This window comes from Belonocnema kinseyi, chromosome 4 (assembly GCF_010883055.1).
Source record: "Belonocnema kinseyi isolate 2016_QV_RU_SX_M_011 chromosome 4, B_treatae_v1, whole genome shotgun sequence".
Lineage (NCBI taxonomy): Eukaryota > Metazoa > Arthropoda > Insecta > Hymenoptera > Cynipidae > Belonocnema > Belonocnema kinseyi.
The window spans coordinates 117,156,207-117,182,700 of record NC_046660.1 but is presented as its reverse complement, the minus strand read 5'-3'; the positions used below and the strand labels follow the sequence as shown (position 1 = coordinate 117,182,700).

Below are 26,494 nucleotides of genomic sequence, written 5' to 3'. Positions count from 1 at the left end.
AATAAATGATGACAGTTCCTCACCACATTTTTGCACAATAACCATTAAGCATGAAATCGACGAAAAAATAAAGACACAATGGCATATAATATACAGTTTTTTATACTATTTTTTTTCTTTGAGATATTAACGCCCAAACTGACCGGACTACATGAAAAAATTAGAGAGTAGGTTGTACTGCCATCTTAACACAATTGACAAGTGAACACACTGTGAGAGCCGGACGTATCGTTCCAATGCCTGGTCTTTTGGGTTCCACTTGCTAATCAGATATATAGGTTCTTCATCGATGTATCAGACGATTGAATTTTTATCGAAAGATACCAAAGTATTCTTCGTAATTTATACGATAACGGGAAATATATCTGATTCATTTATAGTAGTCCGGCTACTAGAAAACCTGGTCAAGGCTATGTCGTTTTTTTTCTGAAATTGAAATTAAATCGATATAAGTAAAATGTTTTTAATTTGTAACAAAATGTAAATTCAACAATTGATTTAACACCATCCTGTCAACTTTAATCAACGCTACACTGTTCTCGTGATATTTTACCTCGATATTTTTTGCTATCAGTAAGCTCAAATATCCTGGAGGCAAGTATAAATGAGCAGTAATTTAAATTTCACATTATATTTTCTGTCTCTTACACAGTTTTCCTAACAATAGGCAACGTAATTTAAAGCCAAAATTAACATTATGTAAAAGAGGACATATTTCTCCGCAAAAAAAAACAAACTAATTTTAATGATTTTTCATCTGACCAATCCAATAGCCGGACTACTTTAAATCCCGTCGCTTATCGGAATATCCCAAATATTTTATTATTCTACTATTCAATCGTCTCTGCGTATTGTGCCACGATCTTCTTCCAATAATAAAAATCTTCATCCTCTTTAATAATGTTTATTCTCTATTTTTTAACACGAATTTTGCTGAAAATTGGTTATGAATCTCCTTTACACCCTCTAATTTCTGAACCGTCAGTGTAAAAAGCTTAAGGAGTAGTATTAAAACGAAATAAAATTTTTTAAAGCTCTTAGTGAAGTGCATTTAGACTCTTACTACTATCCAAAAAATATAGGCACCTCGATTTTTGTACGGATTTTCGTTAAAATCTAGGCAGAAAAAAATTCTAAAAATATGAGACAATATGCGTGTTACAGGTGAAGGTTTCGCCAATACTGATATGGGGCTTAAAAATGTTCACATGATTAGCGATTATTTCCTGGCGAAAGAAAGTTGAAAAAGTACCATAATCATATTACCACTTCCGAATACTCAGCTTTGAATAGCTCTAAGTCACTGAAAATAAATTATGAAAATTCTGATAAAAAGATATGGCTTCGTTGATCCTTTCTGTGCAGAATGCTGAAATTTAGAGCCAAAAATAATCATTTGTTAATAAGTTATTAACAAAAAAGCAGGGAGGTGTTATCCCCAACACTAAGGAACATACAGAGGTGATTCTTGAAGCAAATTATACATTTCTGGCTTCTGAAAGTGTTGCATGTTTTTTCAGTGAACAAAAAGTTGCAATTAAATGTTTAAAAAATTATTTTCTTCTAAGTAAAATGCAAAAGACTTTACGATAATCGAGGCGAAGGTATCCTTTATTTGTATCAGGACTTAGGAACTGTGTAAACAGCCTGAGTACGAGAAAAGGTCGTATTGCACGCGTAGCAGTAGCGCCAGCAAAGTGCCCTGCTGAGAGTGCAGTTGCCTCGATTATCGTAGTCTTTTGTATTTTTCCAAAAAGAAAATAATTTTAAACATCCAAGGGCAACATTTTTCTCCTTTAAAATACATACAACACTTTCAAAAGCCAAAAATGTGTAATTTGCTTCAATAATGTGCGATCCGAAGAGAAGAGTGAGCATCCATTTTAGGTCCTGATGATTTGATGATTGATTCTTGTCCAGAATGTTCTACTGATTCCGAATATATCAGGTGCACATAGCGAATTCCGGGTCGTTTTGTTGTTATTTGACGTTTTATGTGTTTAGATAAAAAATGTCATATCTCTGAAAATTATTAAAGTTTCGAACATATTTTTCCATATTCATTTAAAGAAGTGTGATAGGCACAAATTTGGTTGATAGTGTATGTTGATTTTATTGACAGTTTTCGATAAAAACAATAAAATAGCTTTTTAATGAAAAGGCATTTCTACAGTACATTCTTTATCATTTCACAATTTTTTTCTAAAATCATATAGAACTAGCTGAGACAAAGATAATTTGTTTTGAAATTTTTTTGAGTGCGCTATTGGTTTAGAACATTCTATTAAGTAGGATGTTTCCGCGTGTGCGCTTATGTGTGAGGTTGCGGTTCAGATCGCAAACCTGCAGCTTTCGAGCCCCCCCCCCTCGCTACCTGGCCATTCAATTCTCTTACTAACACTCGTACACACAGACGTGAAAACTTTGTATTTAATAAGAATTTTTTCAAAACTAAACTAATAGCCTAATTGAAAAAATTTCAAAACCAATTATATTTATCTTAGTTAGTGCTGTATGATTCCAGAAAAAAAATTGTTACATGATAAAAAATGTACTGTAGAAATGGCTTTTCATTAAAAAGCTATTTTATTGTTTTTATTGAAAACTATCAATAAAATCAACACACACTATTGACCAAATTTGTGCCTATCACACTTCTTTAAATGAATATCGAAAAATATTTTGAAAACTTTAATAATGTTCAGAGATATGAAAATTTTTATCTAAACACATAAAATGTCAAATAACAACAAAATGACCCGGAATTCGCTATGTGCACCCGATATATTCGGAATCAGGAGAACATTCTGCACAAGAATCAATCACCAAATCATCAGGACCTAAAATGGATGCTCAAGTACTCTTGGATCTCAGACTACAAGAATCATATCTGTTCGTTCCTTAGTTTCGGAGATGACACCATCCTGCGTTTTTGTTAACAACTTATTAACAAATAATTATTTTTGGCTCTAAAATTTCACCATTCTGCACAGAAAGGATCAACGAAACCATATATTTTTTCCATAATTTTCATAATTTATTTTCAGTGAATTAGAACTATTCAATTTTGAGTATTCGGAAATGATAATATGATTATCGTACTTTTTCACCTTTCTTTCGCCAGGAAATAATCACTAACTATGTGAACATTTTGAAATTCCGTGTCAGTATTGGCAAAATCTTCAACTACAACATGCGTCTTGTCTCATATTTTTAGAAATTTTTTCTGCTGAGATTTTCTTGAAAACCTGTACAAAAATCGAGGGGCCTATATTTTTTGGACAGATAGTATTTACGGGTCTGCAAGTGTCTGTCTCGCTTTTCCTCTCCTTTTCTAGTTTCGAATTTAGCTAACTCGTACTTTACCCTGAAAAATGTTAAGCCTTGGGATTAATACTGAAGAACCCAGACTCAAATTTAAAGTTAACTGTGCTGCCAAATTAACCCAACCCGGGTAAAAAATTGTCGGGGAACTATTGGAGCCCCGAATAGATTTCCTTGCCCGATAATGTGACGCTGTCAAGACGGTCTAGTCTGGGGCTGAGTAGAAGGATTGTAAACAATTTCTAGCCTTTATTGCGTATTGTAAACGACCCACTGAGCATCAACCAAAAAATCACATAAGAAAAACTGGCCCTCCGTATGGAGAAAAATTCCGTCCTGAAAATAAAACCAAGAATCCAACGATCAAATTTAGACAACTAAAATAAAAGGTACCCATTTAAATTTGAAAAAGATAACAATTTTTTCCTGGAAAAGAAAAAATTATCTCCTTTGGGGAAAAAGAGGAAAGAAAAATTTTTTTTTTGCTCATTTTTCATTTTATTTATTTAATTCTCTTGCCTAGATAAGGGTGCTGTTTGAGTGCCAAAACGTTGGCTATTATTTTTTACAAATGCTTTTTTTATTGTGATTTGATAGTAATAAAAGTAAAAAAGATGAAAGAAATAAAAAAAAGAAAGAAGGGGATTTGGTTGGTTGCCTTCTCATTTTTCTTTCCTTTTTCTTTCTTTGCTCAAAAAATGGTTATCTTTTTGAATTTTCAATGGGAGCATCTTATGGTGGTTGTCCAAATTTTTTCTTTTGATTCTTGGTTTTATTTTCAGGCATTTTGCACATTAATTCGATTATTGGACTTAACATGACAGGCTGCCCATCACCACACCTGGGCCCAATCACACCGACTAGGTGATGAGAAAGAAACATTTTGTTAATGTTTATTTTAGTTTTTGCTATTTTCAAACACTCTGTCAATGTTTAGAAGTATGCAAAGAAATATTTGGAACTTGATGTTTATAAAAATATTAAGTTTGGTAAGGCTAACTAGCACCCAATCAGGACGCGAAGAGGTTTTCTTGACTAAACAGTCTTGACGAAGCCCTAACTGTACGCAAGTCTGCCCGGAGAATTTGCTGCAGGGGAATTGACTTCTTGTAATTCTGCATATTGATTTACTCAGTACGACCCATAGCGGATATGGCCTTATGCTTTTGAAGCATATTTCTATTCACTTTTTTTTTTATTTGAAAACATGTATCTCGCCGTGTTCTTTTACTTCTACTATAAAGCGAGATAAGTGATCTCATTAACTTGACTTTCTTGTATACAGTTTGAAACACTTTTCCACAGAAATTGTTAGGCTCAATGTCAATATTCTACGAATTCGATATCAGAATTTGTAATAGGCGGCTTTAATGAGGTCTGAAGAAGGTACTCAGTTTAATATTGTAAGCATCATTATCGATTTAAATGGCAGGCCTATTAGAGCGTAATCAAAGGATCTAATTATTTATGAACTTGTCGATAATTATACCAACGTGAAGCAGGTCAGGTGTTGAAAACAAAGTAGAGAAACGAACAAAGGCTACTACATTGCTGTAATATCAGTTTGAATGGACAATAATTATTGGAATTAATTTCTTCCTCTGTTTTATGAAAATAAAATCATTCATTCTGTAGAGCCATGAATTGATTATTTGGTTAATGTAAACTGTAGAATATTAATTCCTTGTTTCAAGAATGTAGTTATTATTTGTTTTATTATGAGTATTGGGAAAATTAATCAACCAGAAACTCATTCAAAATTAGAAAATATAAATAAATTTTAATTTGATTGATACTGAAACACATTCATTGCATGTTTTTGATTTTCTGCATGTAGAAAATATTTGAGTTTCAAGATAAAAATCTCAAAAACGTAAATTGTGATTATAATTTAAGAATATTAAAAAGTTTCTTTTTAGTACTCTATACAAAATTAAAAAATTTAACGAGATCCATCGAAAGCAGGTGCTGGTGTGACTTTTACACATGAAATGGCACCGGCGGATAAATTTAAAATTCGTTTTTCTAGATGTTTTGGAATTCTAAGCAAGTTGTTTTTTCTCCCCTCCCGATTATAAAAGACTTCACTCAGTGAATGGCCTTGTGAATAACATTATTATTTACCAATCCTATTTACTGTAATTGCAATCTTTATGTTAATTTATATAAAAGTTTGATACGATTGTTTGAAAAAATTCTCTCATATCTTGATGCATTTATATTTTAATTTAAACTACTTTTATGTTGTTTCATTTTTAGGTTCTTTGGGCACGTCGGTATTTGATACAGACGTCTACCTCGTAGGTGCTAGTGGTGGGGTTTATGCCCTCCTCGCAGCACACCTCGCCAATGTTCTTCTTAATTACAACAACATGGAGTTTGGAATAGTTCGTCTCATCGGCATCTTCATTATCGGTGAGCAAACAGCCTCTGGCATTTTATACACCATAGGCACTTCACATCATTTCCCTCTAATCATATTACCCTTAAACAGCTTCAGCTTCTCTGTATACATATCAAGTGTTCCCAACTAAAATGCACGCAGAAAAAGGAACCTTATATTTGACTGAAAACCAAGTTAATTTTACTGATCTTCCAAGTACTTATATGGACAACACAACAGTTCAGTAACGTTACAATTATAGGCAACTAAATATGACTATCATTGATGGTTACCAGTACCAATTCTCAAGTGGTGCTCACCTGAGGATCAGTAGATTTGACCGATCCAGTCGCTATTCTGCGCAGTTCCTGGATGCTGAAATTACGAATTATCATGTCACTTTAACGAATATTATAAAGAGATCTAACTTACGTTAACGGTATAGACTATAGTTTAGACAGCACTATAAATTGTGAAAAATTATTGTTTGAAAATAATTAATAAATAAGGACACAGTTAATTCTTATATATATATATTTTCGGATATGCTTATAATTAATCGGCATTTTTGAGTTTAGAACGTTTATAATACAATTAAAATTTCACACGCAATGGGGGGATTCAAACGCATAAACCTAAACACGCAAGTCAATTATTTTAAATACTACACTGTTACAAAAGTTACAAGAATAATTTTGAAATGCATTTGAATCCTTACATGTCAGGTGAAACAGTTCCGAAACCCAAAATGTCTTGCTCTAATAAACTCAAGTATACACGATCTGTGAATAAGTTGTGCCGTCCAAAATTGCGGTTTCTTTTTATAAAACCTCTTCCTTGCTAAGTGGGAATAAGGAGTAATGTGCCCGCTCTCACAGAAATGTCAAAAAGTAATGTTTTTTACTTGATGCAATCCATCCATTACCGATTACGCCGTAAATTCGCCCGATGGTCCGCGCGGATAGGTTGCGTTGTTACAACTTTAGGGGCGAGCTAAGAAAACCAATCGGACAGGTAGTATTTAGCGAGTCTTCGGTAATATCCACTGCACCACTATTTGAATTCCGGTTCAGTGGAGTTTACAGGAAACCCTCTACATTCCTTGTTAAGTAAATATTACATTTATTTTTTCTGTGTGTCATTTTTTTGTTGATCAGGTTCAAATTAAGCTGAATTATAGTCCTGGTACGGACCAATATTAATTCACCAAACCACACGGTAAAAAAATTGAGCTGTGACAGGGATATTATTCCTTATTATAGCTAAACATTTAGCTGAAAACGAACGAAGGAATTAAGAAAGATTCCTGGATCAGCGAAAATGAATATCCTTGACCATTGTCTATATACCAGGGATATCGTATAGTCAAACCCCTGATAAGTATAGCTATAATAGGGATTTTAAGAATAGGTATCTGAAGGAATTATCGGAAGAGCGCCGGTGCATTATGGGAAGAGCGCCGGTGCATTATGGGAGCAGCGAAATTAAGTGGCGACGGTCTACTCGGGAGCAGTGACAGTTCAGGTTTACTTTGGACAATTAAATGCTTTTTACCACTTAAAATGTGCGCGCATGTTAATAATAAATAGAGTTTATGATGCGGTAATAATAATTTACAATTGTTTCGATTGTAGGCGATAACTATATTGAAAGATCAAGAAATGCGATAAAAACAACAAACTTGAACTCCAAATGCATTATACGGCTTTCAGAGAAATTCATTTTCGTGATACCAGACGAAAGATTGGCTAGTGTAAATTAAAATATTTCTATAACAATTAATTTTTTTTTTAATCTAAAGATAATAAAATCATACATAATCTGTCGAAAATAATAAACTCTCCAACTTAGCAATTGTGTCGAAAGTACTGATTTACGAGAACAATTTACATAAAGTAACTAAATGTTAAAATCTTCTAACTTAACGTTTTACCTAATCTAAGTGGACACTTTCTTTGACTTTAATATATTCTCGATTCACTCGTTCGCCTCAAGAATTTTTTTCCGTGCATAGGTCCATTTTTCAACCGGCTGTCTACATACAGGGACCTGCAGTTCTCACTTTTTCAGGTGCTTTTTCACCTTCATGTTAGTGTTACTTTTTTAGGATAACCCGACTAGATTTAAAAAAATTATTTTTTCTACTCTTTAAAATCATGTAAATAAAAAGTGCAGCGCCTTAAACTTACATCTATCTATCTTGCGGTGAAGTTTTGTTTGTATGTATATTATATAATCGTTCATATGCGATAAACGAATGACGATAACTTTAAACGCCTTTTTTCCCAAAACTACGTTTTGCAAACTGGCGTGTACGATAGACTGTGAACGGCTTGACAGATTTCAAAAACATTTACATCAAATCAAAGTGCAATAAACTCTTAATAGAATGACTTTATTGAAATCGATAAAAAATGTATTACTTGTTATAAGCAAAATTGACGAGAAACTGAAAATTTTGCAAAATGCGTGATGCAAATTGCAAAAAAAGCCTTTTTCACAATAAACAAGTCATTCTATGATGGATTCAAAAATAAAAATAAAATGTCCAACACTTTCTATTCTAGAATCAGTTCCCAAGCATTTACACTGCACGCCGTTTACCCTTGCAAAAACTGCATGGTCCACTTTCACAGCTCAGATGTTGGGACTGATATATTGTCTTTTTAACTATTCATTTTGTAGTAAAAGTCAATGAAGAACATATCTTTAAAATTTCATGTTCCTGCAATGAATATTTTTTTTTTAATCCACGCGCGATGTAGAGGCGCTACATACCCCATCTATAGGAGAAGACCCCCTTAAATCATGCTATTTCTTAGATGAAAAAACGAAGTATCCCCGAGAATTAAAAAAGAAAGAAAGGTTACTAAAAGAAGAGCACGTAAGCAAATGTTTACACTGTTAGCGATTATTATGTATATGATTATGATTATAATATATGATATGATTATATAATCGCAGTAAACCCGACTAGATTCACCGAAAAAATCTCCTCCATAAGTTTGAAAATCCTCACGGTTTTTATTTATTAAATCGTCTCAATTTTTCTTTAACTGATTTCAACTAAAAAATCATTCACCTACACTTAAAGAAAACAGATGCTGCACTTTGGTTAGTTTATACTTTATAGTGTTTGTTTCCAATTTTTGAAGTTTTCATCAGGTTCGACAGAAACGAAAGGTTTGTTCAACAAAAGTAAAGACTGAACTTGGCTGAGTGTTTACTATAAAGTATAAACTAACCAAAGTGCAGCCTATGTCTTTTGTAAGTGTATGTGAATGATTTTTTGGTTAAAATCATTTAAATAAATTGAGACGAATTAAAAAATGAGTACCGTAAGGATTTTTAAAGAGGAATTTTTTTCCGTAAACCAAGACGCTGCTGTTTGCCATATCACATATGTCAAATCAATATTTTCGTCAGATAAATTTTATCTTTCGCTAGATAAATTTTTTCTATCGTCAGATAAATTGTATATTTCGTCAGATAAACATGCTGCAGCCTTTTTATCTAATTTGAAGATAAAATGTATTCCTGGGGTTTACTGTGTTACGGTTCATCGAAGCAAAGATAAATAGCGAAAAATTCTTGTTGAATTTCTGAATAATAGCGGTTTTTTTCTTCTAAAAATTAGTCTAATGAGTTTTGTCTACTTTATCGAAAATATTGTCACAAAATATATTAACCCTAGACTAGTAAACTGAGCTGACTCATCATCTAATGGTAAACCGGGGTTCCGCTACACCCCAAACTTGTTAGTGTAGAAAACAATGATAACAATAATATTCTCTTAATTTTTCAATAAATGTTGAATAATTTGGTAAATATAAAAACAACCTGAAAATTTCGCAAAATTGACTTTTTTTATAAAAAATAACATAGTTTTTCAACAAGTTGACCAATTTCAAAATATATAACGGGATTTTAAAGAAAAATAATCGCGCTTTGAGGCCATACAAGCCACTTTTGCTTTTTCTTTAAAAATCCTAATTATTTGAACATCCGAAGTAAAAGAAATTTAAGAAATCTGACAAAGGGTAAAAATCTTAAAAGTACTAGTAAAATTGATTATTAAAAATTCAGATTTATTATAAATAATGAAAAATTGTTATAAATATTCAAAAACAAGGAAATAATTATAAAAACATGCATGTTTAATCTACAGAGGAGCAATTAGAGTACAGGACTGCAGTCAGGCTGCGCAATTGGTAGCGGGAAACCATCTTCTGAAGAAAATTTGATCCTTATTAATTATTATGATTTTTTAACGGTTATATTTATAAAGAAATTTATTTTTAAACTTTTAAATTACAAATTCATGCTTCCGTCAACCGGGGTGCAGCGCAACCCCACACGATATTCACTGTCGCACAGAACTCACACCCAACACTAACGCGTTCGCTCATTGACAGAGGTTTACAGCCAAATAGTTGAAGTGAATTATGGTTAGGGTCCTAGACCAACCTGCAACTGCCCTTTGTCAGGAGCATACTTTAAACTTTGTCTGGGGTATTTTAGAAAATCATTTTGCCAGTGATAAAAATCTTTGTAAGATATTTTATAAAAGCGTGGAGCGTCTATAAATAATGGTTAGGGCGGAAATTTAGATAAGAATATCGAACCGCGGGTTATTGGAATTCGAAGTGTGTTCAATAATAAAACAATTAAGTGGGATGATTATAAAATATCTCCATATTTAATCCTACAAATGTTTCATAATGCGTCACAGAAATGCAACTGAATTTACGAAACTTTTACTGCAATAGCTTATTTTTGGACTAAAAAGATGAATCTTTAACCAAGAAGATGGATTTTCACCCACGAAGAAGACTCAATTTAAATATTTTACACAAAATTGGGTTTCAATATTTGGCCTTTAGTCTTAAAAAGGTTAATTTTCAACTAAACACTTACAAACATTACACAAATGCAGTGCTTTGATTTTCTGATAAAGAAATTAATTTTCTAACCAATACCGACTTTCTTAGCAACACAACAGTTACAGTATGCACCTAAGTTATACATTTTTGAATTTTCAATAAAAATGGAATGGTTAAATTGTTACTTAAAAACAGTAATGCTTACCTTAAAAAAAGATTTTTCAACAAAATAGGGAAGCCCCTCAACCAATCAGTTGAAATTTTAACCAAGTAGTACAACATTTAATGAAGTACTTTAATTTTCTATGTAAGAACTTAAGAAGGCTCATTTTTCACCAAATATAAGAATTTTTTAGACAAAGAGGTAATAAAATGAACTTACAATAATTCACCTTAACTTTGAAACATGGAGTTGAATTTTGAAACAAGACACTTCGTTTTACGCCGAAAAGAATTTTTTTTACAAAAGTTCTGAATTATCAAAAATAAAGTAACGAATGTTTATTCGAAAATAAAAAAGTTTAATATGTTTTTAGAAACGTTATTATTCAAGCAAAACCATGAATCATGAAGAGAATGGTTTCAATTTTCAAACAGAAAAATAATTTTTCATTCAATTATGTAGTTAAATTTTAAACTGAAATGGATAAATTTGCAAATAGAAACCTTTAACTCTTTTACGTAAATACGCAGGCACACAAAAAAGTCAAAGTCCACGGAGGCGACCTTTGGGGGTCTATGGGTTTTGGGTCGCTGATTCCGAATCGTTTGTCTGTTTATCAGATCGCTTTCAAGGTCATTTGAAGGTCAAATAAATAAAATATTGCTGAAAATACCTGAAAAAATTCAGACATAGGTTTTTTAGCACGCTGAATCCGAATCCGGTGACGGTTGACCTTCATTAGTTCAAGATCAAGGTCATTCGAAAGTCAAACCAAGAAAATAACCTCAAAAAAATTTGTAAAAATTTATATATAGGTTTTAAGGGTCGCTGATTACAAATCCAACGTTGATTTGATCATATCTGGTTATCTGAAGGTCATATGAGGTCATTTGAAGGTTCGAATTCGGAAAAAAAGCTAAAAAAAATCTGAAAAAATTCAAATGTAGGTTTTTGAGCATGCTGAATCCGAATCCGGTGTCAGTTGACCTTCATGAGTTCAAGGTCAAGGTAATTTGAAGGTCATATTAATTTATCTTTATCAACATTAGCTGCTGTGAATTTCTCGAAAGTAAGGCAGTGTACTTTCTTATCAATATTAGCTGCTGTAGATTTCTTGAAAGAGAAAGCTTTGTACCCATAAAAATGGTATATCTTTAAAAAAGAAGTGGGTTCTTTTTGACCTTTTATGGTAAAAAATACATTTTTTATAAATGTCCACATGTATTTGCGGTTATGAGTGAATGTTTGCGTGTGTGCATGTGTGGATCTGCGGATGCATGGATGTGTGGATGTGCGGATGGAAGAACTTAAGCCAAATACTTATAAAGATGATGATTGGAGACTGTTTATTGACTCATCAAAAAGAAGCTTAAAAGCTGTAATACTTCACAAGTAGAGATCGCGAAAAACATTACACGAATCATAAGTGGGCTGAAAGGAAATCACTTGAAATAGGAAAAGGAAATATCATTGAATCGGCCCTGGTTGATCCAAAAAAAGTATTGATTCCTTCATTACATATTAAATTAGGAGCCACGAAGCAATTTGTGAAAGCCTTAGATGCAAATAGTCGATGTTTTAAATACTTGGAAAAGAAGTTTCAATATAAATCTGATGCCAAGTTGAAAGAAGGGATTTTTGATGATCCAGAAATAAGGAGACTTTTACAAGATGAAAAATTTCCAACGACAATGATAAAAATTCAAAGGGATGCATGGCTCAGTTTTAAGGAAGTTGTGAAAAACTTTTTAGGAAATAAAAGAAGTGAAAATGATAAAGTTATAGTAGCCGAAATGATGAAGAACTTTGGAAAAATGGGGTGCCTGATGTCATACAAATTGCACTTCCTACATAATCACCTGGATCGATTCCCAGAGAATTGTGGCGATTACAGTGAAGAGCAAGGAGAGCGCTTCCATCAAGACATAAAAGAAATGGAAAAGCGCTACCAAGGCAGATGGGATGTCGCTATGATGGCTGATTACTGCTGGTCACTGAAAAGAGAGTGTAAAACTACAGGAAAAAGCGAAAGAAACCGTTAGGTCGATCATTTGATAGTAAGCGAGTACGGTATGAGCGGAAAACATGAACACAAGTTGATACAAAAAATATGTCTATCATAATTGTTTATGAGGGATTGTTATTTTTTTGATCTTATTATGAGCTTGTACGTGAATTGATGAAGGTCTATCAAACACGATATATGGGTTGTTATTTTCATATTTCAATGACCTTGAAAATACTAGATATGGTAAAAATGACCTAGGATTTAGATTCTACGACTCTTAAAACTTATATATAAATTTTTACAAATTTTTTTGAGATTATTTTGTTGGTTTGACCTTCAAATGACCTTGATTTTGAAGTCTTAAAGGTCAACCGACACCGGATTCCGCATGCTAAAAAAACCTATGCCTGAATTTTTTCAGATTTTTTCAGCAATATTTTCTTCATTTGACCTTCAAATGACCTTGAAAGCGATCTGATCTGAAGAAACCGACAAACGATTCGGAATCAGCGACTCAAAAACCATAGAACCCCAAAGTTCGCCTCCGTGGACTTTGACTTTTTTTTGTGTGCCATTGTGATTGTTTCTCTTATCTTCGTTTTATAAAAAATTGAATTTTTGTCAACAAATGATACTTTAATTCCCAGGGAAAAAATGATTTCTTATTGTAACAACAAATTTGAAATGAAGGGATAAATGTTCAACTTAAATGATGAATATTCAACTGGATTACATGCATTTTTTAAAAAAAGGTGACTTTTTAACAAGAAAGCTTAACTTTTAATAAAGGAGTTTTATTTCAACCAAAGAGTCATCTTTTTGGTTGAAAATAAAACTATTAAAAGAGGAATTTGTAGACAAGAAGATCAACTTTCAAAGAAGAATAGCTTTGCACCAAAAAATACTATTTTTCAACAAAGCACATTATTTTTGAACGAAATAGTTAAATTTTAAATTAAAAAGATCGATTTCAACCAAAAATGGAATGGTTTAATTTTTAGTTTAAATAATCACTTTTCTACTAAACTGACAAATTTATAACTAAAATAATTAATCATAAAATAAAAAGATTAATTTTCTACCAAAAAAAGAAATGGTTAAATTTTAAACTAAGAACATCAGCTGTCAACCAAAAATGGAATAGTTTTATTTTCAAGCATAAAGATGCATTTTGAACAAAAATGATGAATATTTAACTAGAATGCTTAAATATTTAACCCAAAATACTAATTCAAAATAAAATCATGATTATAATCTACCTGAATATGCACTTAAACTTTGTTTATATAATTTGTTCGTAAAATTAACAAATTTTAATGTTTAACTAAATTTGTGAATATGATTTGAGCAAGATCAGATAAAAAAACGATTTTTTTTGTTTGAAAACGCCGATAATGTGCATTTGTTTCTATGAGTTGTTCGTAAAATTATCAAATGTTAATGCATCACTAAATTTATGGATATGATTTGAACAAGGTCAGATAAAAAAACGATTTATTTTTGCTGGAAAACGCCGAAAATGTGCATTTGTTTATATAAATTGTTCATAAAATTAATAAATGCATAATTAAATTTGTGAATGATTGGAGCAAGGTCAGATGAAAAAGCGATTTTTTTTTGCTTGAAAACACCCAAAATGTGCATTTTTTATATAATTTGTTTATAAAATGAGCAAATATTAATGCATGACAAAATTGTTTCAGAATATATAATTGCAATAAAATCAGATGAAAAATCGGTTTCATTTTGCTTCAAACTCCTAAAATGTAAATTTGTTCATATATTTGGCTTATAAAATAAACAAATATCAATGGATAGTATAATAATGTCTACAGAAAATATAATCGGTGATATCATTACAATAAGAGTAGACGAAAAAAATGTTGTTTGCTGCCTATTAATTTATATGATGTACATTTGTTTATAGAATTTGTTTATAGAAGTAATTTATAACATTTAATTCTGAATTTTGATGGTTACGTATCATGCAAACAATAAAAGCAAGCAATTTTACACCAGGAATATACTTTAAAAAAAAATATTCTGCATTATTGCGTTCTATATACAGTGGCGGACTGGCATGGGGGCGCAGCCGACTGCACCCCCTTGGTCGGCGCCCCTAAGCCATGCCAAGGTGCCCCAAAAAGGTTATATTGTTTAAAGAAATAAATATATGTTAAATTGCAATAGAAAGAATGAAAAAACATCCAATCATATCGACGATTTACACTTGTACTCCTATAAGTAATACCAGTAAAGAAAAAGTGTCCTCCAATTTCTTTTCACCAATATTATTCCTTTGAAATTCCCTAATGCATGTTTTGGTTTCTATTAAAGAAAATATTTTTTAAATGAGAGATAAATTATTCATATTGAAACAGTAAAAGTAAAAGGAATATTCTTGTCATCAATATAATTACGGAATTTTAAATACATTTTTTTCCGATGCAATCCATATTATATTTATCGATTAAAACTGTATAGGACACCTAAATGCATTTTTTATTGGCGCCCGCTAATATATTGATTTTTTACATATGTTAACATTCTATGGCGCCTATACGTACCTTGAGGGAGTTTTCAGATCAACTTATTTATGTAAAAAGTATGACTTCATTTTCGCTTACAAATATAATATATAATAAATTTATTACAAAATCTCGACTAATTATCGGCTGTATTTAATTATTTTAGTAATTGTTAAGCTTAAACTCACTTTTTATATTAACGTGACTACTTATTAGTCAGAATTTTCTCTAAAATAAGTTATTAGCTTACATTTCAAAAGTTCGGATCAAAGGATAGATTTCATTATTTTGGAAATTGTAAAATATTACTATATTTTGCTATACTTTACTATAATAATTGTTACTTTATTAGAATTTTTCGTAATTTTAATGTTGTTATTATGAATTACTTATTTAAATCAAGGCTTAAATTTTCGCGGCAAAAATACTTGAAAACTTGCATGCTATATGGCTTTCAAGTTGCAGCGCGTGCGACTTTTGGTTCTTGCACTTTGCGCTTGATGATGTATTTACTTCACACTACATGCTCGATCTTTATGCTGACAAAACTGTGATTTGGTGATTGCGAATTATCTTTTGTTATAGCTCCTTCGGCTTCAACGAACACATTCTCATCACCTATCTTGTGCTTCGCCGTCAATTTTTTCCAAAATGCGAACTTTTCTGCATTACGTTCAACACCATCATATCAAATGTATATTACATTTATTTTTGTATCTCGGCCCGGGATTGCTTATTCAGTTATTGCAAAATAAAGTAAAAATTTCATTGACAGTAAATTATTCAATATTTTTGTTCCTTATTTTGCTCTAAATTTTATTTTCAGCTAGCCTGAAAATGTATCGTTTGAATCAATTTATATGATTACAATTCATTATATGTATTGGTATTGAAACAGACATATTTTCACTGTTTTTTTTTTATAATTTGAAGAGTTCGCCTTCTATAAATGATCTCTTTTGTTATTAAAAAAAATTTATTTTCAATATTTTTTTTTATATTAAAAGGAAATTTAAAATAAAAATAACGCTTTACATAAAAAAATTATTAGTAACGAATTTGGAATCTTTTCTGGGTGAATAAATTTCGTCCATTTATTTTTTTCGTAGTTTGTGGCTTTTGCCGCGAAAATTCGATTTTTTTTTCTTTTTATGTTGTTTTCTATGAATAAAATGAAAATTAAGCATCCTATTAAAGCGTGATTAATCAATTTGTATTTTTTTATGCACCATTTTTTTCAATTAATCTTTTTTTTTGTAACTTGCATAGTTAGACCATGAACCGGAATAATTTATTTTTCATTATTTGTTTTGATTGATCAAAATTTGAATTTTCGATTCTTCAAAAAAGTTAAAAAAGTTGTTATGACAGCCTTGGGGGGGGGGGGGGGGTCATGTTTTACACACATCTAATACGTTCACGTTATACTCCTTAGAAACAGTTTTTCCTTTTCTCCGATGACAACACGATCCCGAGCCGATATATCGGCTTCCCGAGCCAAAGCCGAGCCGAAAGAAAACCGAGCACGAGTATCGGAATCACGAGATGTCGGCGAGAAAATTCGAGTCCCCTGGCTTTAACGTAAAATAAGTATGCGAAGAAAAAATGGTAGGTTAATGGAAGAGGTATCATTTTAAAGGTGCAAATGGTGTACGTTGATGAGCCGAAAAGTAATATTCCAAAAAATTATTTGTAACTTACAGATCTGAAAATCTGATGTGACAGCACTATCTTGAGCCCTGATGAAGATAATGAAGTGATTTAAATTAGAGGTAGTTAGTTGAAATATCTGTAATAATTTACAATTTGAAGGAAGTATGTGGTTCTTGTTGTCTTCGTGCAAATTGCGATATTTGAAGTCAGTTTTTTATATAGGAAAGCAAGTGCAAATTTTTCGACGGCAATCTGTTCTGAAATGTTTAATGTACCACCATGCATTTTTCAGATTTTTCCTATTATTTTTTCAATAAAAAATTATGCTTCAAAGTTCACAGTTTTTAAAAGCTATCAAATTTCCTCACTTTTCATCGTATTTTCAGATCTGTAAGCTACAAATAATTTTTTGGAATATTACTTTTCGGCTCATTAACGTACAACATTTGCACTTTTAAAACGATACCTCTTTCATTAACCTACCATTTTTTCTTCACATACTTATTAAACGTCAAAGCCAGAGGACTCGAATTTTCCCGCGGATAGTAGTCACTTGTCTCGTGCAGACAAATTTTTGGTATGGCCTGTTTGATCAGAAAATCCCTAGGCTTTTCCCTACTTTTTTCATCTAGAGGAAAACTCAGACGTGTAGGGCAAATTCTGAGGTCATATTTAGATTCAGCGGCTTAAAATCTATAGGGGTAGCTTAGTCACTTTTCTCACGCTGAAAATTTTTTTTTGTGGGCCTGTGTTATCATTGGATTATTTTAATTATCGAAAAACAATGTTGATGTTCCATTGAAGAAACACTAAAGTACTCTTGATGGGTGCACTTTCGAAAATCGCATACCTCTAATTAATTTATGACTCCGTATACTTATGTATTTTGACGCACTGATTAGGAATATGATATTTTAAATAGCCACAAAGTTGATTTTCATGATAAAAGCCATGAAAATCCCATAAGTCATGGTTTTTCACATTTATCTCAGTAAATGCACCATATTTGAGAAAATTTTGTAGACAAAAGTTGTAGATCCAATCTAAATTATGCATTTTTTATTTCAAACACTTTTCACTAGGGTTGATAGTTTCTGAGAAAATTGCTTTTGAAATTTAGGAAGTGCAACAGGCTTGAGTCCAGTAAGTGTCAGGCCCTTCTGTGACTTTTATCAGATAAAATTTTGGTCAAACCCCTACTTCTTTCCAACGTTGTGGGGGGGGGGGGGGCTGCTTACAGAAATAATGTTGGTCGATCCCCAAAATATTCCCCAAGTTTCGTCGTGGGTAGAAAGGCACCCCTATGACTATTCACAGGAATAATGTTGGTAAAACCTTGAACCTTTTTATCATCTCATGAGGGGCTGAAAGGCACTCAAGTCATTGGTCACAGAAAAAATGTTGGTCAAACCCCTACACCTTTTCAGCGTCTCGTGGGGAGATATTTTTCGAAATTTTGCGTATTGATTGAGGCAAACGCAAAAAGACATAATTTTTACAGGTTTTTCATGTTTTTCACCATAATAATAGACTGCAGCAATTTTCACATATTTACCCGTTAGGGACCATATTTGATAGACAACTCAGAATTAAATTTTTTTAAACTGTCTCAAAATACAATTCTATGGATTATTTACAGAAAACATTGATCAAATTATATTTTAATTTATTTAAAAGATTAGAAACAATAATCTTTTACATGTGAATCCATGAATTTTGTGTTAGTTTTAACGTTTTGTAAATAATAATTTTGCTACTGAAAAAATATTTCTATTAAATTTGAAGATTAATTATTTAAACAATGTTTTTGTCTGTTAACAAAAAAGTAGAAAGGCTAAATTATTCTTCATTTGTCAAAAATACAACTTTTTTGAGTCGTGGAGGTACTTTTCCGGCACATTTTCTCTGTTCCCACCGCTGTCCTTCGGCTGTATAGTGAAAATGTTCGTCGACGACAAAAGGAGCTTCTTAACTCAAGAATTGTGACGTCATTTCTCACGAATAGTGCTGAAGCTTTTAATTAAAAGATAGGCTGCTCATACGATTTGCTGACTTGACGTATATGAGAAACGAGGAGAAACGGGAAAAAGGCTTTAGATTTCAGGCACATGCGAATACATAGGTATAGCTGTACAAAATTACAAACTTGGAATCTTTTCTCCTATACGATGGGCACAGAACGTAAATTGCGATATGTGTCACCCTGCTATGTCCGGCTTGTAATGGAAAAAGATACGATCATCACGGGTTGATGAAGGTAAAAAGGGTGGGATAGCCAACCATTTTCCCAGAAATTGTCTGAATAAACCCGGCTTAAGTAATTTTTTTCAGCAAAAGTAAAAAAATCCATTTCACTTTTAGGTAATTGGTGATTTAATTTTTAGATATTTAGAGCTACGTAAATAGAAAATTAAGAACACTTTTAATTTGGGAAATCGGTATCGATTATCTGTGAGGCGTGATTTGTATGTGCAACAAGGTGGCAGTAAATTCATTCTAGAGGATTAAAAATTGATGAGGCTCCTACGTGACTTATTTGCATTTCCCTTAATTAAATTTTAATTTTCTAGATAAATTAGATAGTCTAATGAAAGGAATTTTTTCTTGGTAGTTCTGATTTTAATTAAATTATTTAATTTATATTGTAGTAGGGAAAGTGAGAAAGGGTGAAGGGGAGGGAGTACGTTAGAGTGGGGATAGAGTGAAGGTTATAATTTTGATGGTGTAGGTCAAGAGTAGAAAAAAAGTAGGAGTAGACTTCAGCGGTATAGGATCAGGTAATTGATGTCGGGTAGCGTCAGGCGGCACGCGAATTGCTTCATACGGTTGGTAGAAATGATGGTAGGCGATTTTAGATGGAGGTTAATTGCAAGGTAATAAGATCGACAGTGTAAGCAAAGGTAAATTAATCAAGAAGTATTTTACCCTTCACAGCCCAGGTGAAAAAATTATATATAGTTTATATACAGTTGGATAAGGCAATGATATTTTTTATTTGTTTTATGAACCTTTATGTGTAAAACAAATGAAAAATGTCAGTGTTGTGTTCACTATATATAAATTATACATAACTTTTTTACCTGGGAGGTGGCAAAAAAAATTAGGCAGAAGGGAGTGTAGTACAACAAAACGACCAGAAGGAAATGATTAAGAAGGATGAAATCTGTTTCTTTATATGGGATTTTCAAAAGAAAATAGAACTCTGATAGAAGGAAGATGAGAGTTATAAGCAGTGAATATAAAAAATGCAAAAAGTTTAAGCTCCCCTCGAAAAAAAAGAGGAAGGAATAAAGAAGCATTATAGGAAGAATAGCAAAGGTATTTTAGAGTTGTAGACCATGGAAGATAGGGAGAATAGGAGATAAGGAGACAAGAAAAGCGAAGAGATCGAAGGTAGAAGAGAAAGAGGTTCAAAGTGAAGTGTCAAAGGGGACGTAAAGAATGGAACAAACTTTTGAAGGACAGGGAAAAGAGAAACAAGGTTTGAGGTGCGTGACTACACTTAGAAAAAATCTCTTCAACCAAAAAGCTGTTTTCATGGATATACATGATAGTTTCGTTTGATTTAACTACCAAAAATAGGCAAAATCTGAAATATTGATAATTACAGTGTACTTTTATGGTACATCAGTACCCCGACCCCCCGGAAGAGAATCTCTTAATGTGCTCACCTCAAGGTAGATCCTTGTTATTTGAACACATTGAAGAGTTCATATGGCAGAATTGGAGAGAAAAGGTAAGGATTATTGGAAAGAACTGGACAATTTATAGAAATGAGGACTGATGACAAGAGATAGGGAACGGTAATAAGATGTCAAACGAATACAAGGGGGAGGTACACACATCGAGTAATTTACTGATAACTACCCTATGATATTAGAAGACGTTCATCGCCACCAAGAACTTCTCCCTCAGCGATACTTAAAGGCTATTCTGATAGCGTTGTGACTAATGAGTCCCTTTAAGCAAGGGCTCTTCAGCGAGGGCAAATTCCCCTGCTTCAAGCGCAAGCGAGACTCGCCAAAAAATACGAACGCATCCGATTTTAACCACTCAGCACGAAATATATTTTCGGCACTTTTGTAGCGATCCACCAAGTGTTAGACGTGTTCCGTAGTTTTTTTCAATCATTCTTCTTATGGAAATCGTCTGCTTTTTACCGCGAAGCTTCGTGGATTTTGGAGATTATTTCGCACCGTCTGTTACGCCGTCTTTATTGTTTTCGACCAACGTCGTATATTCAGGAGATTTCAGAGGCTTTGCATTAGTTTTGTCTAGCGAAAGCGGCGGTTTTAGTTTTGCATAAACTGGGGTATATCGTAAAACGTCATCGTCGGATCTGAAGTGCCTCTTTCAACTAGAAACGAGGAGAATTTGCCGGAAACTTTGTACGTGGACAAAGATAGAAGAATCATTACAGAAAGAAGCGTATTCTTTGGAGAGACGAATCCAGTAAAATATTTCAGAAACTCGCAGAAATAGTTGGCTTAAACCAGTAAGCCACGGATTAAGAAATCTTTTCATAATTTTTCGGTGCATACACTCCTCTCCAGATACATGCAACGTGTGCATTAAGGTCTTGAGAGAACAAAGGACATTAATCAGTTTTATGCATTTTTTTCTTTTGAATTTTCGTTCACGGAGAAAAATGGATACGTTTGATATTAGAAATTCAAAGTAAGTATCGTCTTGTGACGGTCTGAATGAAAAGTCACTTTATTTTAATGTTGTCCTGACACAGATTTGTAGACCTGGTCAGATAGTTTATTAATTGAAATACAAGTTGCAGCCGTAGCAGTCCAACAAGGAATGAATCTGTCTCCCAGGCCCTGCAGGGTCGGTCCCTGGAATCCGGAGTACATGCGATATCCCTTATTTTAGAAAGGGAGGTAGTGCTATCTCTTCTGAGCCTACGATACTATTCTATTTTAGGAAAAAGCGTTGGTAAAGCTAGAATATTCTTTCTCATACGTTCCCGCTTTACACCTCCCCTATTAGGGTGAATTTCTCTTGAAATTCTTCGTAGCTATACAGATTATTTTCTTCTAAATTTAATCGGTTTATTATCTAGTTAACTTTCTAAGTCCATCGTAGGCGCACTTGCTGGTACATATGTTACTACATGTGATGTCGTTTCATTGTTTATCTTATTGGTGGTGCAACAAAAATTCATGCAAAGATTCGGAATAGATTTTCGCAATAATTCGCAGACTCCGCACTTATAAAATGCAAAAAGTGTGATGAGAATCAACGAAGTATAGCCTAAGTAATACAGAATGTTCGTCGCCTTTTCTTTCCAAGATTGAGATCGTCTAATACTCTGTACTCTGTTTAAAACATTTTCTATCTCATCTAAAGATTTCCCAGCTAATTTTAATTCCTGATTATTTATTTGTCCCTTCAAGGGCAGGAATTAATTTCTTAGTAGATTCAAATCGGATTCTAAGAAAGGAATTGTTACATTTTTGCGATATGAAAAGTTTTGCGTTTTTACTTTAGTTTTGCTCAATTTTACAAAAGTGTATTCTGTATGTAGAATACGGTTATGCAGGGCTCTAATCAAGGTTACTCCTGTTATTGACTTTTCAAAGTTAGAATTGTCACAGTTAATTTGTACGATCTCTTCCTTGTTAGGAATCATAATTACCCCTTGCTCATTTTGTAAAATGTAAAATACCGTTTGATCAATAATGATTACATTAACCTGACACATTTTGTTGTTTATGATTCTAACGCTGTTTTTAATCAGTTGTGTTTCGCATGATGTCGTTTCTGCTAAGAGATAGCTAGGGTTCTTTCTTTTACAAATCCTAATAGTTCCTAGAAATTTACAGTAGCTCAGATCGCTTTCGGACGTGGGGATGTAAAGAGTTCTTTGATCGTTGATCATTACATAATTTTCATTGGCTATTATTGCGACAAAATTGTCCCCCTTTTGTACTGGTATCGGAATTAAGTGATGTATTTTATAGTTTTCCTTTTCCATTATTGCAATTTGAATTGAATAAACGAATTTACTATTTATCAACAAAACAGTTATCTCAGCAATATCAATTAAGTATTGGTAATTTTCCTCTTCTAACTAAATACTATGTTTTTCATTGTTTTCATCCTCAAACTGCTTTAATCCTTCTATGAGTGTGCTCGGAGGTAAGATTTGAGGATGTTTAATTCCGTGTTTTCCGTCATTTATTGCATTAATTAATAACGATATGTCTTCGCTTAATTCCCATATAACAATTGACATGATTGTTATCTGATTAGCTATTATTATATTTTCGATGTTCTCGTTCGTCTTATTGGCCATCTTGTTATAAGCGTACAGAATGGTTTTACTTTTCGCAAACATGGAATCTACATCGTGCTCGACTGAGTTTAAAATAGTCCTAATTACCTTAGTCTGATTTTGGAGTGACATTTTTAGAATTTTGTTTTCGGAATATAGTTCGTCAAGCTCGTGGTTGATATAATCTAAATCGCTTTCGGATACTGTTCCAAAAAGGGTCTTGGAGATGCTTCCCACGAAATTAAAAATTCCCCTTTTGTACCGGGACTTTCCTAATAACTGATTTAGTAACAATCTTCGAGCATTTAGCCGCTCAATTCTAGATTTTAAGGTTTTTGTAATTCAAATTGTTCCAAGCATACATTACATCGTTCTGAGACGGATTTATACAAATGATTTATTTGTTCGTATCTTTTATCAATGGTGTGTGTATCGACAGATGAAATGAGTCGCCAAGTAGTATGAAAGATTTTTGCTGAACCGAGGTCTGCAATGAAGATCGTGGAGCCATCGAGTGACGTGAAAGTAACGTTAGCGGATGAGATGGAGACGAGAGAAATGAATATCCAAGCCAAATTCATACTGAAAAAATCATAAAATGAACCGATCAAGCTATTGGTAGTAGGGCTTCAGCCTATTAACGTGTACTGTGTCATGTTGATCATTGTATAAAATTTCATAATCAGAGTAACGAACGCGTTTGCATATGGTGTATGGTCCGAGCCATTCGCTTTTCAATTTTGTCTGTTTGCTATCGTTATGCAATAGGACTAAATCTCCTGGTTCAAAAAGAGGATTACTGATGGTTATTTTTGCATCTTGCTGCCTTTTTAATCGTTCTTGTGTTTTTTGAATGGCAGCTCTTCCCTTTTCCAGATATTCTTCGTGTCTTTTTTGCCAAATGTTTAATAGCTCTTGGTGGGTTATTAATGTGGTTGTTGCTAAAGCTGACGGTAAGTTAGCTTTTTTCCGGATGTCATTTCAAACGGCGTGAGTCCTGTGCTCTCGTGAACTGCTGTATTGAATGCTAAGCATATCAGGTTCAAGTTTTGATCCCATTCCGTCTCATTATCGGCCATGTAAGTCTTTAACAAATCTTTAATTGTTCCGTGAGTTCTCTCCAGTGCTTCATTACTTTGTGGACGGAAAGCGGTTGTTTTGACGTGCTTAATTCTGAAGAGGTTTTCAAATTTATTGATCAATTCCAATACAAAGTTAGCGCCTTAATCAGTTAAGATGTACTTTGGAGAGGAAAAGATGTATATATATAGTGATCTAGCAGGTTGGTTAGTATGCTCTAGCTCGTTGTTTCGCTTATTGCAACAAGGATTATATATTTCGTCAGCACATCCTGAATAGATAAGATGTATTTCTTCCCACACGTTGTTTCTGGTAATGGACCAACTATGTCCATTGCGATCTTGTCATTTGGTTGAGTTGGCATTTCTGGGATGACTGCTTCGACTTTGGGACGAATCCGAGTCAGTTTTTCGCGTTGGCATACTTGACATCTTTTAACAAAGTCAATTGCGTCTTTCTCTATATTTTCCCATGATGTTTGTTCGCGTACCCTCCTGATAGTTTTGTTTTCGCCGAAGTGACCTGTAGCCACATTTCCGTGTGCTTCCCTCAATAGATTTTGCTTCTTGGTTGTTTCCACGGATATCATTTTTATGGTGTTCTTTGGGATAAGGATTCCGTCATACTCCAAAGGTTATATCTTATCGTCAAGTTGGAGGGATTGGTTGGACAAGTTAAACTGATAGAAGTGCAGGAATGGTGTTCCGATGATACATTCCTCGGGTATTGGAAACTTTTCTGGCACGATTACAAAGAGATGTTCTTTCCCTTGAAACTTAAATTTCGTGACTTCTTTTGTTCTGTGCTTGTCATTTCCCATTGAAAACTCTTTTTCCATGGTAATCCTCTGGTGTTTTTTATTAAGACAATTTTCTTTTATTAAATTGATCGATGCACCGCTATTAACTAATAATTGTACCGGTTTTATTGCTCCATGTAATTGTCCTCTGATAGAGTATAGTCTTCCGGATATTGCTGATACTCTGTCTCCGGGTTCCTTTCCGTTTCCTGGAACTCTTTCTCTTCCTCTGTTTCTTCTTGGGTGTAGTTCACACGATTCGGAGGTCGAGTTCCTGACGCTTTTGTGCGAAAATTTCTTTGTTTAGAGAAACATTGATTTTCGGTATGCCCGGGTATTCTGCAGTGACTGCAAAATAACTGGAGTCTCTGCTGCAAAGGTATGTTGTGATTTGGAGGATTATTCATTGAAGGGTATTTATGATTACTGAATTGGGAGTTTGGAGTTTTGAAAGGAGTTTTATGAGGGTTTGTACGGATAGGTAGTTGAGGTTTAATTGTATTTTTTGATTGACGAATTTTGCTCCGTTCAGCCAACCAAACTTCTGATTGGATTGCCATTTGTTGAGCTTCTCTAATGTCGTTTGGGTTTCTACTCGAAACTCGGTCTGAAAGATCTTCTCTTAAGTTCATAATGTATTTTTCTAAAATAGTTTGTTCTTCATTTTTTATACAAATTCTTCTTTCGTCTATTTGCGGATTTTTTTATTGTACAGCATATAAAAGTTCATGCATTCTTTGGTTAAACTTTGTGATGAAATTCTGCGTGGCTTCTCCCGCTCCTTGAATTATTTTTGAAAGTTTCGTGCGATGTGCTTCCAGCGATCCTGTTGTACCAAAATTAGTTCCAAGGGCTTTAAAAAGATCATCATATTTTTCTATCGATAAAAAGCGAATTGCTTTCTCGGCTTCTCCCTCGATTTTCTCTGCAAAGATCCAGTCCAATAAAACTCCTGGATTTGTGCACTGTCTTTCAATTCTCTTCACAAGAGCGATGAAGGGTTCAACTCCCATATCGTCTTGTCCATTAAATTTTTTAGTTAATTTAATCGCGTCCCTTTCAGGGATAGTTTCGTTTAATACTGTTCTACTTTCAATTCTATCATTTAACCGCTGTGAAAGCCTATCTCTTGTGAGGATATCTTCATTTTGAATTGTTGCTCTTTCCTGTAACAACCTTTGTCATCCTATTAACGCGTCATCATTGGCTGTTTCAGAATCTGCATCGTTCTCCCTCTCACTTTCGTCCGACGTAACCCAATCCAAATTCTTTGCAATGGAACGTTTTTCTTCCTTACGGCTATTTATTGCAAGTTCCATATTAGTCATCCGGTCTGATAATTTTTGTAACATTTGAAATATTTCTGCGTTTGTTGTTGAAAGTTGTG

General features: G+C 33.2%; 1 protein-coding gene across 1 annotated transcript in view; it reads left to right on the top strand.

The window, feature by feature from the left end:
- LOC117171796 (protein rhomboid-like) overlaps window positions 1-26,494 on the top strand; it is a 251,055-nt gene that overhangs the window by 215,447 nt on the left and 9,114 nt on the right. Inside the window, exon 5 of the mRNA XM_033359407.1 lies at window positions 5,584-5,739. Coding sequence (XP_033215298.1) covers window positions 5,584-5,739 — 156 coding nt within the window. The remainder of the gene's footprint in view (window positions 1-5,583; window positions 5,740-26,494) is intronic.